Here is a 19,192-nt window from a genome sequence, read left to right as displayed (position 1 = left end):
GGATCCAGGCTGAGCGCAGTATCGAATTCAAGCAGAGAGAGGGTGTGCAAGTAACAGAATTGGACCAAGCCACAGGTACGATGGGCCGAGAGATCTTTTTCTATTCGATAATTCTATAAAGCTGTTTATCTGTCTCACAGAGAACTACAGGGAGATAATGTGAGCTATATATTGCATATTATTCCAAGGAACTCACCGCATCTCTCCACTCCTAAGGCACCACAGGACATTATAGAAAGGTAGCCTAAGCAGCTTTGGGTCCATGTCAAGCATTGTTTTTTCACATGTTGCACAGAGCGTGCCAGGGCTAAGGTACAGATAGACCATCCCAATGGTACAGGGCAATTCAGTTCAACACTCGCTTGGAATAGCAATCCTTGCCCCAGAACCTGTTTGTGCCTCTATCGTTTTTTTAATTCATTCACGGGATGTGGGCTTCGCTGGCTGGGCCAGCATTTATTGCCCATCCCTAGTTGCCTTTGAGAAGGTGGTGGTGAGCTGCCTTCTTGAACCGCTGCAGCCCATGCGGTGTAGGAACACCCACAGTGCTGTTAGGGAGGGAGTTCCAGGATTTTGACCCAGCGACAGTGAAGGAATGGCGACATATTTCCAAGTCAGGATGGTGAGTGACTTGAAGGGGAACTTCCAGGTGCTATTTCCATCTACCTGCTGCCCTTCTCCTTCTAGATGGTAGTGGTTGTGGGTTTGGAAGGTGCTGTCTAAGGAGCCTTGGTGAACTCTTGCAATGCATCTTGTAGATGGTACACACTGCTGCTACTGTGCATTCGTGGTGGAGGGAGTGAATGTTTGTGGATGTGGTGCTAATCAAGCGGGCTGCTTTGTCCTGGACAATGTCAAGTTTCTTGAGTGTTGTGGGAGCTGCACTCATCTAGGTAAGTGGGAGTATTCCATCATGCTCCTGACTTGTGCCTTGTAGATGGTGGACAGGCTTTGGGGAGTAAGGAGGTGAGTTGCTCATCACACGATTCCTAGCCTCTGACCTGCTCTTGTAACCACAGTGTTTAGATGGCTAGTCCAGTTCAGTTTCTGGTCAATGGTAACCCCTAGGATGTTGATAGTTGGGGGTTCAGTGATGGCAATGCCATTGAACATCAAGAGGCGATGGCTGGATTTTCTCTTGTTGGAGATGACCATTACCTGACACTTATGTGGCATGAATCTTAATTGCCACTTGTCAGCCCAAGCCTGGATATTTTCCAGGTCTTGCTGCATTTGGACATGGACTGCTTCAGTATCTGAGGAGTCGCAAATGGTGCTGAACATTGTGCAATCATCAGCGAACATCCCCACTTCTGATCTTATGATGGAAGGAAGATCATTGATGAAGTAGCTGAAGATGGTTGGGCCTAGGACACTACCCTGAGGAACTCCTGCAGTGATGTCCTGGAGCTGAGATGACTGATCCTCCAACAACCACAACCATCTTCTTTTGTGCTAGGTATGACTCTAACCAGCAGCGAGTTTTCCCCCTGATTCCCATTGTTTTGCTAGGGCTCCTTGATGCCACACTCGGTCAAATGCTGCCTTGATGTCAAGGACAGTCACTCTCACCTCACCTCTGGAGTTCAGCTCTTTTGTCCATGTTTGAACCAAGATTGTAATGAGGTCAGGAGCTGAGTGGCCCTGGTGGTACCCAAACTGGGTATCAGTGAGCAGGGTATTGCTAAGCAAGTGCCGCTTGATATCATTGTCGATGACCCCTTCCATTACTTTCCTGATGATCGAGATTAGACTGGGGGCGTGGTAATTGGCCGAGTTGCATTTGTCCTGCTTTTTGTGGACAGGACATACTTGAGCAATTTTCCACATAGCCGGGTAGGTGCCAGTGTTGTAGCTGTACTGGAACAGCTTGGCTAATGGTGCAGCAAGTTCTGGAGCACAAGTCTTCAGGACTATTGCCTTAATATTGTCAGGGCCCATTGTCTTTGCAGTATCCAGTGCCTTCAGCCATTTCTTGATGTCACGTGGAGTGGATCAAATTGGCTGAAGACTGGCATCTGTGATGCTGGGAACTTCCGGAGGAGGCTGAGATGGATCATCCACTCGACACTTCTGGCTGAAGATTGTTGTAAATGCTTCAGCCTTATCTTTTGCACTGATGTGCTGGGTTCCTCCATCATTGAGGATGGGGATATTTGTGGAGCCTCCACCACCAGTGAGTTATTTAATTGTCCACTACCTTTCACAACAGAATGTGGCAGGACTTCAGAGCTTAGATCTGACCTGTTGGTTGTGGGATTGCTTAGCTCTGTTCATCATTTGCTGCCTATGCTGTTTGGCATGGAAGTAGTCCTGTGTTATAGCTTCACCAAGTTGACATTTTTAGGTAAACCTGGTGCTGCTCCTGGCATGCCCTCCTGTACTCTTCATTGAACCAGGGTTGATCCCCTGGCTTGATGGTAATGGTAGAGTGGTGAATATGCCAGGCCATGGGGTTACAGATTGTGTTCGAGTACAATTCTGCTGGCCCACAGTGCCTCCTGAATGCCCAGTTTTGAGTTGTTAGATCTGTCCAAAATCTATCCCATTTAGCACGGTGGTAGTGCCACACAACACGATGGAGGGTATCCTCAATGTGAAGGTGGGACTTCCTCTCCACAGCAATCTGTCAATTAGTTGTGCACTTACCAGGTGTCTCCACACATCCCTGTTATATGTTCAGTAGGTCTCAAACACACAGCTATGTACATATGTACAGGGTATAGCCCAAACTATAAGCTAACTCCATCCTTGCATCTATTCAGGCTTCTGTCCAGTCGACAATTGACTCTAGTGTCATGTCTTGTGTCCCTTTACATAACACTGTGGGCAGCACTGTACCACATTACCCCTTTCTATGCCAGATACCCTTACACTACAATCCCATGGACAAGCCTAATAGTCCAAGTATAAATGGCACAAACAGCAGCAAGTAGCTCAGTGACCCTCAGACTTCAGGCCTATGATGGAAGTACAGTAAGCTTTAGAAGTACAGAAGAGATAGTGATCATATGCAAGCCTCTCCCATTGTCAAATGGGGATCAGAACCCCACACTGTGGGGGAAAAATAGTCACCTGGCAGTGATTTTCCCCAAATTGTCTAAAATAAATTACCAGAGGGCAGGTTTGTCATCCAATTAAGGATGGGGTGGGTGGGCTCTTGAAGCTGGAGGCTCAGAAAGAGTAATAGCCTGCAGTTCAGGTAAGAGGGAGAGGGGGAACTTCAAGACAATTTTTACATGTGGTACTGCCCTGATAAATCATGGAATCACACAGTGCAGAAGAGGCCCTTCAGCCCTTCGAGTCTGCACCGACACGTGAGAAACACCTGACCTACCTACCCTAATCCCATTTACCAGCACTTGGCCCATAGCCTTGAATGTTATGATGTGCCAAGAGCTCAACCAGGCACTTTTTAAAGGATGTGAGGCAACCCGCCTCCACCACCCTCCCAGGCAGCACCTTTCAAACCGTCACCACCCTCTGGGTGAAAAAGTTTTTCCTCACATCCCCCCTAAACCTCCTGCCCCTCACCTTGAACTTATGTCCCCTCATGACCGACCCTTCAACTAAGGAGAACAGCTGCTCCCTATCAACCCTGTCCTTGCCCCTCATAATCTTGTACACCTCGATCAGGTCACCCCTCAGTCTTCTCTGCTCCAACGAAAACAACCCAAGTCTATCCAACCTCTCTTCATAACCTAAATGTTTCATCCCAGGCAACATCCTGGTGAATCTCCTCTGCACCCCCTCCAGTGCAATCACATCCTTCTTATAATGTGGCGACCAGCACTGCACACAGTACCCCAGCGGTGGCCTCACCAAGGTTCTAATAAATGCAGAATATTCTGAAATGTATGTACTTAATCTAACCCAGGGCAAATATAAGGTGCAAAAAAAAAACATTCCACACTTACATGGCTGTCAACTCTCTTTGCGTGTGGTTACTGCCTGACTGCCAATTCTGGCACAATATCCAAGGAGAATTATGCAACATCTAAATCCAAGCTTGCATTTGCCTAGTATAAATTTAATTCCTCCTAAACCAACAACAATAAATAATCGGATACAAAAACAAAAACAGAATTACCTGGAAAAACTCAGCAGGTCTGGCAACATCGGCGGAGAAGAAAAGAGTTGACATTTCGAGTCCTCATGACCCTTCGACAGAACTTGAGTTCGAGTCCAAGAAAGAGTTGAAATATAAGTTGGTTTAAGGTGTGTGGGTGGGGGGCGGAGAGAGAGAGATAGAGAGAGACAGAGAGGTGGAGGGGGGGCGGTGTGGTTGTAGGGACAAACAAGCAGTGATAGAAGCAGATCATCAAAAGATGTCAACAACAATAGAACAAAAGAACACATAGGTGTTAAAGTTGGTGATATTATCTAAACGAATGTGCTAATTAAGAATGGATGGTAGGGCATTCAAGGTATAGCTCTAGTGGGGGTGTTTTTTTTAAAATAATGGAAATAGGTGGGAAAAGGAAAATCTTTATAATTTATTGGAAAAAAAAGGAAGGGGGAAACAGAAAGGGGGTGGGGATGGGGGAGGGAGCTCACAACCTAAAGTTGTTGAATTCAATATTCAGTCCGGAAGGCTGTAAAGTGCCTAGTCGGAAGATGAGGTGTTGTTCCTCCAGTTTGCGTTGGGCTTCACTGGAACAATGCAGCAAGCCAAGGACAGACATGTGGGCAAGAGAGCAGGGTGGAGTGTTAAAATGACAAGCGACAGGGAGGTTTGGGTCATTCTTGCGGACAGACCGCAGGTGTTCTGCAAAGCGGTCGCCCAGTTTACGTTTGGTCTCTCCAATGTAGAGGAGACCACATTGGGAGCAACGAATGCAGTAGATTAAGTTGGGGGAAATGCAAGTGAAATGCTGCTTCACTTGAAAGGAGTGTTTGGGTCCTTGGACGGTGAGGAGAGAGGAAGTGAAGGGGCAGGTATTGCATCTTTTGCGTGGGCATGGGGTGGTGCCATAGGAGGGGGTTGAGGAGTAGGGGGTGATGTAGGAGTGGACCAGGGTGTCCCGGAGGGAGCGATCCCTACGGAATGCCAACGTGGAGGGGTGAAGGGAAGATGTGTTTGGTGGTGGCATCATGCTGGAGCTGGCGGAAATGGCGGAGGATGATCCTTTGAATGCGGAGGCTGGTGGGGTGATAAGTGAGGACAAGGGGGACCCTATCATGTTTCTGGGAGGGAGGAAAAGTCGTGAGGGCAGATGCGCGGGAGATGGGCCGGACACGGTTGAGGGCCCTGTCAACGACCGTGGGTGGAAAACCTTGGTTAAGGAAGAAGGAGGACATGTCAGAGGAACTGTTTTTGAAGGTAGCATCATCGGAACAGATGCGTCGGAGGCGAAGGAACTGAGAGAATGGGATGGAGTCCTTACAGGAAGCGGGGTGTGAGGAGCTGTAGTCGAGATAGCTGTGGGAGTCGGTGGGTTTGTAATGGATATTGGTGGACAGTGTATCACCAGAGATTGAGACAGAGAGGTCAAGGAAGGGAAGGGAAGTGTCAGAGATGGACCACGTGAAAATGATGGAGGGGTGGAGATTGGAAGCAAAATTAATAAATTTTTCCAAGTCCCAACGAGAGCATGAAGCGGCACCAAAGTAATCATCGATGTACCGGAGAAAGAGTTGTGGAAGGGGGCCGGAGTAGGACTGCAACAAGGAATGTTCCACATACCCCATAAAGAGACAGGCATAGCTGGGGCCCATGCGGGTACCCATAGCCACACCTTTTATTTGGAGGAAGTGAGAGGAGTTGAAGGAGAAATTGTTCAGCGTGAGAACAAGTTCAGCCAGACGGAGGAGAGTAGTGGTGGATGGGGATTGTTCGGGCCTCTGTTCGAGGAAGAAGCTAAGGGCCCTCAGACCATCCTGGTGGGGGATGGAGGTGTAGAGGGATTGGACGTCCATGGTGAAGAGGAAGCGGTTGGGGCCAGGGAACAGGAAATTGTTGATGTGACGTAAGGTGTCAGAGGAATCACGGATGTAGGTGGGAAGGGACTGGACAAGGGGAGAGAGAAGGGAGTCAAGATAACGAGAAATGAGTTCTGTGGGGCAGGAGCAAGCTGAGATGATCGGTCTACCGGGGCAGTTCTGTTTGTGGATTTTGGGTAGGAGATAGAAGCGGGCCGTCCGAGGTGGGCGACTATCAGGTTGGAAGCTGTGGGAGGGAGATCCCCAGAGGAGATGAGGTCAGTGACAGTCCTGGAAACAATGGCTTGATGTTCAGTGGTGGGGTCATGGTCCAGGGAGAGGTAGGGGGAAGTGTCTGCGAGTTGACGCTCAGCCTCCGCGAGGTAGAGGTCAGTGCGCCAGACAACAACAGCACAACCCTTGTCAGCGGGTTTGATGACAATGTCAGGGTTGGACCTGACAGAATGGAGTGCAGTAAGTTCAGAGAGAGACAGGTTAGAATGGGTGAGAGGAGTAGAGAAATTGAGACGACTAATGTCGTGCCGACAGTTCTCAATGAAAAGATCAAGAGAAGGTAAGAATCCAGAGGGAGGGGTCCAGGTGGAGGGAGAATATTGGAGATGGGTAAAAGGATCCGTTGAACTGGGAGAGGACTCCTGCCCAAAGAAGTGAGCCCGGAGACGAAGACGTCTCTTGATCTTTTCATTGAGAACTGTCGGCCCGACATTAGTCGTCTCAATTTCTCTGCTCCTCTCACCCATTCTAACCTGTCTCTCTCTGAACTTACTGCACTCCGTTCTCTCAGGTCCATCCCTGACATTGTCATCAAACCCGCTGACAAGGGTGGTGCTGTTGTTGTCTGGCGCACTGATCTCTACCTCGCGGAGGCTGAGCGTCAACTCACAGACACTTCCTCCTACCTCTCCCTGGACCATGACCCCACCACTGAACATCAAGCCATTGTTTCCAGGACTGTCACTGACCTCATCTCCTCTGGGGATCTTCCTCCCACAGCTTCCAACCTGATAGTCGCCCAACCTCGGACGGCCCGCTTCTACCTCCTACCCAAAATCCACAAACAGAACTGCCCCGGTAGACCGATCGTCTCAGCTTGCTCCTGCCCCACAGAACTCATTTCTCGTTATCTTGACTCCCTTCTCTCTCCCCTTGTCCAGTCCCTTCCCACCTACATCCGTGATTCCTCTGACACCTTACGTCACATCAACAATTTCCAGTTCCCTGGCCATAACCGCTTCCTCTTCACCATGGACGTCCAATCCCTCTACACCTCCATCCCCCACCAGGATGGTCTGAGAGCCCTTAGCTTCTTCCTCGAACAGAGGCCCGAACAATCCCCATCCACCACTACTCTCCTCCGTCTGGCTGAACTTGTTCTCACGCTGAACAATTTCTCCTTCAACTCCTCTCACTTCCTCCAAGTAAAAGGTGTGGCTATGGGTACCCGCATGGGCCCCAGCTATGCCTGTCTCTTTATGGGGTATGTGGAACATTCCTTGTTCCAGTCCTACTCCGGCCCCCTTCCACAACTCTTTCTCCGGTACATCGATGATTACTTCGGTGCCGCTTCATGCTCTCGTCAGGACTTGGAAAAATTTATTAGTTTTGCTTCCAATCTCCACCCCTCCATCATTTTCACGTGGTCCATTTCTGACACTTCCCTTCCCTTCCTTGACCTCTCTGTCTCAATCTCTGGTGATACACTGTCCACCAATATCCATTACGAACCCACCGACTCCCACAGCTATCTCGACTACAGCTCCTCACACCCTGCTTCCTGTAAGGACTCCATCCCATTCTCTCAGTTCCTTCGCCTCCGACGCATCTGTTCCGATGATGCTACCTTCAAAAACAGTTCCTCTGACATGTCCTCCTTCTTCCCTAACTAAGGTTTTCCACCCACGGTCGTTGACAGGGCCCTCAACCGTGTCCGGCCCATCTCCCGTGCATCCGCCCTCACGCCTTCTCCTCCCTCCCAGAAACATGATAGGGTCCCCCTTGTCCTCACTTATCACCCCACCAGCCTCCGCATTCAAAGGATCATCCTCCGCCATTTCCGCCAGCTCCAGCATGATGCCACCACCAAACACATCTTCCCTTCACCCCCCCACGTCGGCATTCCGTAGGGATCGTTCCCTCCAGGACACCCTGGTCCACTCCTCCATCACCCCCTACTCAACCCCCTCCTATGGCACCACCCCATGCCCACGCAAAAGATGCAACACCTGCCCCTTCACTTCCTCTTTCCTCACCGTCCAAGGACCCAAACACTCCTTTCAAGTGAAACAGCATTTCACTTGCATTTCCCCCAACTTAGTCTACTACATTCGTTGCTCCCAATGTGGTCTCCTCTACATTGGAGAGACCAAACGTAAACTGGGCGACCGCTTTGCAGAACACCTGCGGTCTGTCCGCAAGAATGACCCAAACCTCCCTGTCGCTTGCCATTTTAACACTCCACCCTGCTCTCTTGCCCACATGTCTGTCCTTGGCTTGCTGCATTGTTCCAGTGAAGCCCAACGCAAACTGGAGGAACAACACCTCATCTTCCGACTAGGCACTTTACAGCCTTCCGGACTGAATATTGAATTCAACAACTTTAGGTCGTGAGCTCCCTCCCCCATCCCCACCCCCTTTCTGTTTCCCCCTTCCTTTTTTTTCCAATAAATTATAAAGATTTTCCTTTTCCCATCTATTTCCATTATTTTTAAAAAAAAACACCCCCACTAGAGCTATACCTTGAGTGCCCTACCATCCATTCTTAATTAGCACATTCGTTTAGATAATATCACCAACTTTAACTTTAACACCTATGTGTTCTATTGTACTATTGTCGTTGACATCTTTTGATGATCTGCTTCTATCACTGCTTGTTTGTCCCTACAACCACACCCCCCCCCGCCTCCACCTCTCTGTCTCTCTATCTCTCCGCCCCCCACACACACACCTTAAACCAGCTTATATTTCAACTCTTTCTTGGACTCGAACTCAAGTTCTGTCGAAGGGTCATGAGGACTCGAAACATCAACTCTTTTCTTCTCCGCCGATGCTGCCAGACCTGCTGAGTTTTTCCAGGTAATTCTGTTTTTGTTTTTGTTTTGGATTTCCAGCATCCGCAGTTTTTTTGTTTTTATAAATAATTGGATGTGTGGTTCTCTGCTCCTCCAATGGAACTGCATTTAGCTGTGTCATGATATGAATTGCTAATAGGTCAAGCTGTCTATGGGAGCTTGCTGCGCACAAATTTACATTACAACAATCATTACACTTCATTGGCTATAAAATGCTTTGCGATGTCCTGAAGTCCTGAAAGGCTCTGTATAAGTCTCTCTTTCTTTCAAGTGTTGCTCAAGCCACAGATTCATTTTTAAGGGATCCAATGTGTTTCACAGAATGTAGACTAATATATTTATCATCAGATTTGTCCTAGAAGTGTAACCTGATGTGAACATAATCTCCCTCTGGTATATACAATAAACCACATTCAAATGCTGGGATTACAGCAATCTGTTTTTGTGAAGGAGGTCAAAGGAATCCTAACAAATAAAAACAGACTGATTAACTCTGAGCACTGCAGTCATACATCAATAGGTTTCATTAAACTGTTTAGAAAGTAGTTAATGGAAATCGCTTTGCAGGATATATAATTACTTTGGTGTAATGATGCAGAACTCCCACTCCAGATTAATCACTACAAGGAAAGGTGCTGGTGTACTGGTAATGTCACTGGACCTAGCAATGCAGGGTCAACTCTGGGACACGGGCTCAAACTCCGATTGAGTTGAAAGTTAGTCTCAGTAATGGTGATCATAAAACTATCATTGATTCCTGTTTAAAAACCTCACCTGGTCCGCGCTTTAGGGAAGGAAATCTGCCATCCTTATCTGGCCTGGCCTATGCCTGACTCTGAAATGGCTGAGCAAGTAGCTCAGTAGCAAACTGCTACAGGTAAGTCAAAAAGGAATAAAACCAGAGGGACCACCCAGCTTTGACCCAGGCACTGGAAATAACAATGGCATACCCAGTCCTGTCGACCCTGCAAAGTCCTCCTTACTAACATCTGGGGGCGTGCGTCAAAATTGGGAGAGCTGTCCCACAGACTAGTCAAGCAACAGCCTGACACAGGCACTAGAATATGACCCGTCTTACCACAAAATGTTATTGACTCCAAAGCAATCATTATATTTAAGATGAAATTAATTTAAACACAGAAAGGAAACATATTAAAAACAGTGTAATGGGAAAAGAAGACAAATGGGATTAGTTTATTTTGAAATGTACTACAGTCACTGTGACCTCCTTCTTGCACTGAAATTTTGATGATCACTGAATTGAATTGAATATTGTTGGTCACAGTACCTCTACTTATAAACCTGGGGGTGGATTTTTGTTCTGGTATGGGGAGGGAACGGAGCAGGGCTGGCACAGAAATTCCTGATGGTGGCCAACAACCCGTCCCCACCCCCCCACCCCCATCCCCCCAGCCCCACCCGCATCCCCGCACCCCCACCACCCTGTGATGGGGTCCCTTCTTCACAATAGTGGTCTGGCAACTGTGGCCATTTTCCTTTATTGTAAAAGTTTGCTGAGAGAGCACCTGAAGATGGAGGCCCTCCCCCTCTCTCTCCCTTACCTCAAATGTCAGGATGCAGCCTCCTATTGGTCCTCCATCCTTGAGAGCCTGCCCACAGTCCATTAATTGGACAATGAGCCTGCCCTCTGGCCCAATCAGAAAAATTATTGTTAGTTACCGCTCCTGATCAAATGTCCGGTTGGGATCCGCATTTGATCCTGACTTCAGTGTCCCCGTCCAAAATGGAAAATCTTGCCCAATGTAAGGAATTGGGTAAGTACTGTGTGAGGTAACACTGCCTCTGAAATGTCCTATTTTCCTCTCGAAATACAACATATCTTTAATAATTTAGAATCTGATATGGCCTTACATGCAAGACATCAATACCGACTTGCTGAAAGTTACGAAACCTCAGTTTCTGCATGCGTTGATGATTCTCCTGATACTTCTCCTCAGCGAGTTGCCTGTTGGTAGGAGATAGACAAAGTTAGTTCTCGACATTGTCGATGTAACCAGTGAAAAGCAATAATATCTGTGCGATTAACCAACGGTAGGTCGTCCAAAAACCTGCTGCTTGTGTCCTGACTCATGCCATGTCTCGTTCACCCCTTTGCTTGCTGACCTCCACTGGCTCCAGGTTAAGCAGCGACTTATCTTTAAAGTTCACATCCTTGCTTTCAAATCCCTCCACGGCATCGTCCCCTTCCCTTCCTCCCTATCACTGTAATCTCCTCCAGCCTCACAACCCCCCAAGATCTGCACTCATCCAATTCTGGCCTCTTGAACATCTTCGATTTTAATCACTCCACCATTGGTGGCCGTGCCTAAAGCTGCCTCGGTCCCAAGCTCTAGACTTCCCTCCCTAAACCTCTCCAATTTTCTACCTTGCTTTAAGACGCTCCTTAAAATCTCCCTCTTTTACCTCTCCTAACATCTCCTTATGCACCTCAGTATCAAACTTTGCTTTATAATGCTCCTGTGGAGTTCCCTGGAATGCTCCATTACGTTAAAGATGCTAGATAAATGCCAGACGTTGATGTTGATTTTGCTGCAAATCCAGTGAATACAGGAAGTCTGGAAATAAAATCTGAAATGTTCTTCCACTGATCCTATGGAATCTATTCCAGTGAATGTTCTACGACACTGACGTAATCAGCTGAGGGAAGTCTAGTAATATCATGCAAATAACACAAGGATCCATAATATCTATGTACTCTCACACCTCGATAAGCATAGGCTATGTACTTTCACCAAATAACATTCCCGAGTTTGTAGAAGCGGCATCAAATATTTAAGCATCTCTATCTAGGCTTATCTCCATAATCCTCATCCCTATTACAAACTGCATATTTAACCTGCTACTTCTAAAGGACTTTGATTTAGCTGGGAGCCGATTCCAGCTCACCGAGTTCCTGTAAGAGAATCAATTCTTTCAACCTCTGGTCTCACCTGGACTTTGTTCATTTTCTTTTACCATCCTCTCATTCTTTGTCGGGGTGGGGGTGGGGGGAGAAAGATCATTAAACTCCACCCCAATTTTTTTTTCAGAAAGCACTTTGAGTGATTTATAAGGAAAACATTTTTAGGCATCATCCAGTGAGTTATTATTCTGTGATAAGTAAGCGGCTTCCTGTCTCAGGAACTAATGGAGAAAGATTGACACAAAAAGTGTCCAATTTTATTTCATCACGCTCTGGCAAAGCTCCTTGGAATGGTTTATAATGTTGAAGGTACTATATAAACATAAATTACAGTTAATGTAGTCAGATTGGCCCAGACACAAAATGGTTTTATTAAAATAGCAAGGTGTTTAAATGACTGTACTCTACAATACTAAATGAACGTAGGTAACACTTGAGCCTGTTCTGAAAGAAGGACCATGCACATACTTAAGTTTCTTGGCTTTCTCGTCTGCGCTCTGCAATTTCCGGAGCCTCATCCTCTCTCTTGGTGTCATTTTCTGCACCTCAGACTGCTCGCGTAGTGTCTGCAGATGGATTTTTTTCTGCCTGAGAAGAAAATGCAGAAATGTAAAATGAATTGTCGCGTAGGCTTCCCGCTATTGCTCGATGTAACATGCAGTGCAAAGTCACACAGACAGGGGACGGGCACAAGCTCAATCGTTCTGCTCCAAAGACAATTTCAGACAGGTCAACAGTAAGAGGGTTGCAACTGAGCTTAGGAAAGACGATAGAATTGGACAACATTCCCAATTTTTGAACCCTTTTTGATGATTCTTAGTAATAGTTTGCATCTGTGGGTAAAAAGCAATTCTGACTCCGTCCCAATAATGCCTTAAAAGAAAGAAAGAGTTGCGTTTACATAGCAACTTTCAATGTTCAGCATAAACAAAGCACCTTACAGCCAATGAAGTACTCTTGAAATGTAGTCACACTGTTGTAATGTAGGAAACACAGCAGCTAATTTGCCTTCAGAAAGTTCCTACTAACAGCAACGTGGTAATCTGTTTTTTGTGATGCTAATTAGTGAATAAATATTGGTCAAGGCATCAGAAATAATTCTCTTGCTCTTCTTGAAAATATTGTGATGGGTTCTTCAATGTCCACCTCAGTTGGCAGACAGAGCCTTGGTTTAAGAACACAAGAAGTAAAAGTAGAAACAAGTCACATGGCCAATACATGAGCCACAAAAGGCTAGGATGCAGGTACAGCAAGTAATTGGGAAAGCTAATAGAATGTTATCATTTATTGTGGGAGGAATTGATTACAAAAGTAGGGAGATTATGCATCAGTTGTACAGGGCACTGGTGAGACCACATCTGGAGCACCCCAGTACAGTATTGGTCTCCTCACTTAAGGAAGGATGTAAATGCATTAGAAGCAGTTCAGGGAAGGTTTACTAAACTAATAACAGGAATGGGCAGGTTGTCTCATGAGGAAAGATTGGACTGGTTAGGCTTGTATCCACTGGAGTTTAGAAGAGTAAGAGCCATTAAATTGAAACCTTTAAAATCCTGAGGGGTATTGACAGAGTGGATGTGGAGAGGCTGTTTCCTCTTGTGGGAGAATATAGAACTAGGGGTCAAGGATTAGGGGTCGCTCATTACAGACAGAGATGAGGGGATATTTTTTCTCTCAGGGGTCATGAAACTTTGGAACTCTCTTCCTCAAAAGGCAGTGGAAGCAGAGTTTTTAAACATTTTTAAGGTAGAACTAGATGGGTTCTTGATAAACAAGGTGGCGAAAGCTTATTGAGGGTAGGCAGATATGTTGAGTGGAGGTATTGAATGGTGGAGTTGGGTCAAGGGGCAAAGTGCCCTGCTGTTATGGCGTAGCAGAGGATGTGTGCCAGCTGGATCAAATCTATAAGGGAAACTTAGTCACGTTATCACAACAGTTTTGCAATTTGTATTTATCATGAGAAGATGTGTGCATTGATTGAAGTAATGAGTCCACTGAGACCTTCAGAGATTTTAAAAATTAAATTAAAATATTTATTAACAAGGTAAAGATTTCAAGCACATACATATGACTATAATTACTCACTACTATAAAAAATCCTAAAATTCATAATTGACCTTTAATTGGCTGCTTTAGTAACTGGAAGCCAGTGTCCAGTGGGGTACCACAGGGATCTGTGCTCGGTCCCCTATTATTTGTCATTTATATAAATGACATAGATGACTATGTGGGGGGAGGATTAGTAAGTTTGAGGATGTCACAAAGATTGGCCGGGTGGTTAACAGTGAGGTTGAGTGTCTTGGGCTACAGGAAGATATAGTCGGGATGGTCAAATGGGCAGATAAGCGTCAGATGGAATTTAACCCTGAAAAGTGTGAGGTGATACAGTTTGGAAGGAGTAATTTCAATGAACGACATAAAACTAGGAACAAATGGACCTTGGCGTGTGTGTTCATAAATCTCTGAAGGCGGAGGGGCATGTTAGTGGGGTGGTGAAAAAGGCATATGGGACACTTGCCTTTATCAATTGAGGAATAGATTGCAAAAGTAGGGAGATCATGTTGGAGTTGGATAAAACCTTGGTGAGGCCACAGCTGGAGTACTGTGTGCAGTTCTGGTCGCCACATTATAGGAAGGATGTGATTGCACTGGAGGGGGTGCAGAGGAGATTCACCAGGATGTTGGTTGGGATGAAACATTTAAGTTATGAAGAGAGGTTGCATAGACTTGGGTTGTTTTCATTGGAGCAGAGAAGACTGAGGGGCAACCTGATCAAGGTGTACAAGATTATGAGGGGCATGGACAGGGTGGATAGGGAGCAGCTGTTCCCCTTAGTTGAAGGGTCAGTCACAAGGGAACATAAGTTCAAGGTGAGGGGCAGGAGGTTTAGGGGGAATGTGAGGAAAAACTTTTTTACCCAGAGGGTGGTGATGGTCTGGAATGCACTGCCTGGGAGGGTGGTGGAGGCGGGTTGCCTCACATCCTTTAAAAAGTAACTGGATGAGCACTTGACACATCATAACATTCAAGGCTATGGGTCAAGTGCTGGTAAATGGGATTAGGTAGGTAGGTCAGGTGTTTCTCACGTGTCGGTGCAGACTGAATGGGCAGATTCTGTGATTCTATGACCTGACTCCCAGTTACACACACCCTTTAAGGCATCAGTCCAAAACGGATTTTCGATTTTAAACAAAACCAGCAAATTAACAAAATACCCCTTGACAGTGGAATTCCAAATTACTTCCCCACCTTCAGTTACTTAAATAGCAGACTTATGCACAATGACTGGAAACTTCTCGAAGGCTGTTTCACACACCCCTGTTACATCTTACATTGCCCTCTTCTCACAGCCTTTCATTCTCCTTTATATATGTCTCTCTTTTTTAAAATGTAAATTCTATTGTTCCATATGTCTTTGAAACTGTATCTTCCTCATAATATAAAAACTTTCATGTTGCCAATATTGTCAATAACTTTTGGGAAAAATAAATACACTCCTTAGCCTTGGTAATCTGGCTAGTTACAAACAGACTAGCATCCCTTTGAAATCCAGCAATCCCTTCCCTTGTCTAAAAATGCAAATTCGCTTCACAGCTTACATACTAAGCCAGCATCCATGTTTATTCATTAGCATGTCAAGCATATTTCTACACCTAGCTTCTTTTGGTGATTTCAAGCTTGCTGCCCACTTGACTCCAAATGTAATTAAATCACACAGACAGACCCAACCATAATCACACCCATAAACTTACTTCACAATAAACCAGAAAAATATTATGAAAATTATTATACTTTCTTCACGTCTACACCTAATTCATATGTTCGAGCTTCAAGAAGATCACGGCTGAACCTCTACCTCAAATACACTTTTCCGCCCATTCCCCTTCAATTCCCTTCATGTCCAGGAAAGAGGTTTTAGCATCTATTTGAGAGATGACACCTTCGACAGTGCAATACCCACTCAGTGCCGCACTTGAGTGTCAGCCTGGATTTTGTGTTCAAGCCTCTGGAGGTGGGGATTGAGCCCATAGACATCTGACTTCAAGGTGAGAGTGCAATCCTCTGAGGCATAGTAGATACGACTTTGAGGTGAGAGTACATTGCCCTAAGCCATAGTAGACACCCATGACAAAATAACGTCTCAAACCAAATTGCCCTGCTTTTCGGAGGGTTGTGAAAACATATCTCTCCAACAGAGGCGGTGTTAAAAAAATACTGCAGTAACAGATGAGCAAGATCTTGAATTTACAATCAAAGTATATCACCAAGCGTCAGAAAAAGGCAAAATAATGGACCTGGTATCCTGAGATAAGTCTTTATTGGAAGGTAAAAACCCGCATTGCTAAGTTAACAGTATTTCAGTTCTGCCTCACCTTTTAATCATGATCTCCATTCTAGTACAAAGCACCTCGAACACTCATCATTATCAACACCTGCATTTTTCGCAGATTTTCAAAGAGAAACAGACCAGTTCTGAAGGAAGGAAACTGAGGAATTCAGAACAGCTGTTGTACTGAGATACAGCTTGCAATGTACAAAGATGTTACCAAGTTTCGTTATTCATTTGTACATGTTTGTCAGACATGAACAAGCTACTAATTCTTTCTCTTTTGGTATTTTCATACCAGTGTCGGTTTTTAGTTAGGAAGCCTGGTCCCGGATGAGATATGAACTTTCAGTGCTGGGGATGTAAATTAAAATAAAGTTTAATGCAATGTTCAATTAGGGAGAAAAGGATGTGCACTTTGATCTGATCTGACTAGGCTAATTGTTCTTTCCCCATTCCTCTCAATGACAAATACCTACCGAAAGAGGGTGCGCTCCATTCGGTTGTAATGAGGTTGTTATGCTTCAACTGGTCTTGCTGACAGTGGGCATATTAATTGTACAATTCTCTCACCCACACCGCCAATTAAAAATATGTCACTTGCAAACAATCTTTTGCTTTTACATTCCCTGCAGAGGCATAGTAAGCAAGGTTACAGCTGGATGCTCCCAGTGCAAAGTAAAGACATGTATGTCCTATTTTATTACAGTTTTTAAATAGTTGGGATTCTATGGCAGTTGTCATCTTTTAGAAAATGAAGGATGAGAAACAAAAGGGGTGGGAGACTTTTCCTGAACACACAGGGTAGAATTTAATCCTGGCAGTGGGGGTCTCGTCTGCCAGCTGGAGAACCGGAGAAAACCCCATGTTGCCTCAATTGGGGAACACCACCGTATTAAGTGCCAATCAGGCACTTAAATGGACAGTGGAGGGCATTTCCCAGGATCGAAGACCCACTGGGTGGTTATCCCACCCCCCACCCCGCCCCCTGCCCCTGGAGCTGCTAGCCAATCAGAGGCCAGCAGCTATGCATTGCTCAGCGGTACCACCAGAAAGGCCGTGGTATCTGCCAGTAATGCACCCAGCGGAGGCCCAGGATCAGGAAGGGATCCACGGCAAAGGCGAGTGAGGGCAGGATGGAGGTGGATGGTCGCAGGAGAATGGGGGAAGGTGGTCGGGAGCAAGAGCAGCAGGGGTTTTCAGCGGTCCACTCCTTTCTGATACCAGGTCCCTCAATCAATCGGGCACTAAGTGCCTTTGAACGAGGGGCTCACCCCAGAAGTCCTCAAGAAAACAAAAGAGGGCTTTCTCTTCTGGCTTTCTGCATGGCAACTGTGTGAGGTGAGGCTCTTCAGGGGGAATTAACTGCCCACTTCAGAGCCGGAAGTGGCAGTGGGACAGGAAGGCACTAGGACATCCTTCCTGCCCTGGACTTATTGGGGACAGAAGCAAGAAAGCGGCTGAGTCCCCACCCACCATCCTCCCACCACATTAAATGCACCCCCCCTACCACCCCCCCCCCACCCGCCCCGGGTTTTAAACTCACCTCAGTGGGTGCCACTCGCTGTGTGCGAAACCCACGGGATCAGGTGGATCACCTGATTTTACATCCCACGCTAAGGACGCAATTTAACCCATTCCACCAGCCGGGGACCTGATGGGGATAGGGGGCATTGTCGGTTTTACACCTTCCCCAAGTTACTCGCCATCGAAGTCAATGAATGATATGGAACAGGCGTAAAACCAGCGTTTCATCCCACCCTGTGGAATTCCCACCTGAAGAGTTAGTGTAAAAATTTCTCCCAAATTGTTTAGGGAACCAAGGCTGGTTGGTCACCTGAAAATTAGTCAATGAAAATTTAATTGTACATGGTCAAAGAGCTGGTACCTACACAATGGGCCTGAACTTCTGTTGATTGGCAATAAGGGTTGGTCGGTCAACAGTGGTTTGTCAAGCAGGGTCGGTCAGTCAGTGGGTGTCGTTCTGGGGGGGTTCAGTTGGTTGGGGGGATGGTGGTCAATCGATCTTGGCAGATGGCCAGTTGGGGCTGGGGGGTTCAGTTGGTGGCCAGTTGTGAGAGGTGGGGGGTTTAGTCGGTCAGGGGTGGATTGGTTGATCGGGGAAGCAGAGGTGTCGGTTGATTCGGTGGTGGGGGGATCATTTGGTGGGGTTGCTTGGTGGGATCGGCTGGGGGAGGGGGTCAGTCTGGGTGTCAGGAGGGATGGCTGGCGAGGTTTAGATGTTCGGGGGGAGTCAAATGGTCAGTCTGGGTGTCAGGTGGTCAGTTGTGGGAGGGTCAGGTGGTCAAGTGGGGTCAGGTGGCCAATGGGCAGTGGGTTGGGTGGCTGCTTGGGGAGGAAAGGATCGGGTGGTCCCTTAGGGGTCGGGTGGGTGGGGAAAGTCCTACTATAGTTACCCAGGAGTTCAAAGTGGTTTTAATTCTTCTAACTTTGAGTGGGTAACTAGTCTGGTAGGACAGTCAAAACGCTCCAAAGTTTGTGATTTAAATCATACTTTCAGATGATTCCCAGTGCCCATCAGAAATTTAAACTTTCCCGGCAATTGCCACGCAATCCTTACTTGGGGACTTCCGGGGGGGCTGGGTGGGGAAATTCCCTGGCACACCTTTGGGGCACCCCACCCAGTTATAACACCCGGTAGCTCAGAGGTTAGGGGCCAATGTACTAATTCGCATTTGAGGCAACAATTCTTATTACTGCACCTTTGACAACGGCTCACTCACAACTTTGGCTTAAATAGAATAATGGTGGAGAATTCTCTAATACTTTTCAGTTCTGTCAGGGTTTTTAAAACTATGGGAATTCGCTAAAATCTCCAATGACTTCGTGCAATTCTAAATCCAGCAAGGTAATCAAAATACAAGCTTGACTGTGCGGTTGAAACGTGTCAGCCGTTATCAGACTTTGCGA

At 46.5% G+C, this 19,192-nt stretch overlaps 1 protein-coding gene across 1 annotated transcript in view; it reads right to left on the bottom strand.

Moving 5' to 3' along the window:
• nek11 (NIMA-related kinase 11) overlaps positions 1-19,192 on the bottom strand; it is a 362,055-nt gene that overhangs the window by 140,867 nt on the left and 201,996 nt on the right. The window contains exons 10-11 of the mRNA XM_041184028.1: positions 12,403-12,522; positions 10,884-10,977 (exon numbers count right to left, since the gene is read on the bottom strand). Coding sequence (XP_041039962.1) covers positions 10,884-10,977; positions 12,403-12,522 — 214 coding nt within the window. The remainder of the gene's footprint in view (positions 1-10,883; positions 10,978-12,402; positions 12,523-19,192) is intronic.

This window comes from Carcharodon carcharias, chromosome 3, assembly GCF_017639515.1.
Source record: "Carcharodon carcharias isolate sCarCar2 chromosome 3, sCarCar2.pri, whole genome shotgun sequence".
NCBI lineage: Eukaryota > Metazoa > Chordata > Chondrichthyes > Lamniformes > Lamnidae > Carcharodon > Carcharodon carcharias.
This window is presented reverse-complemented; position numbering and strand designations above follow the sequence as displayed.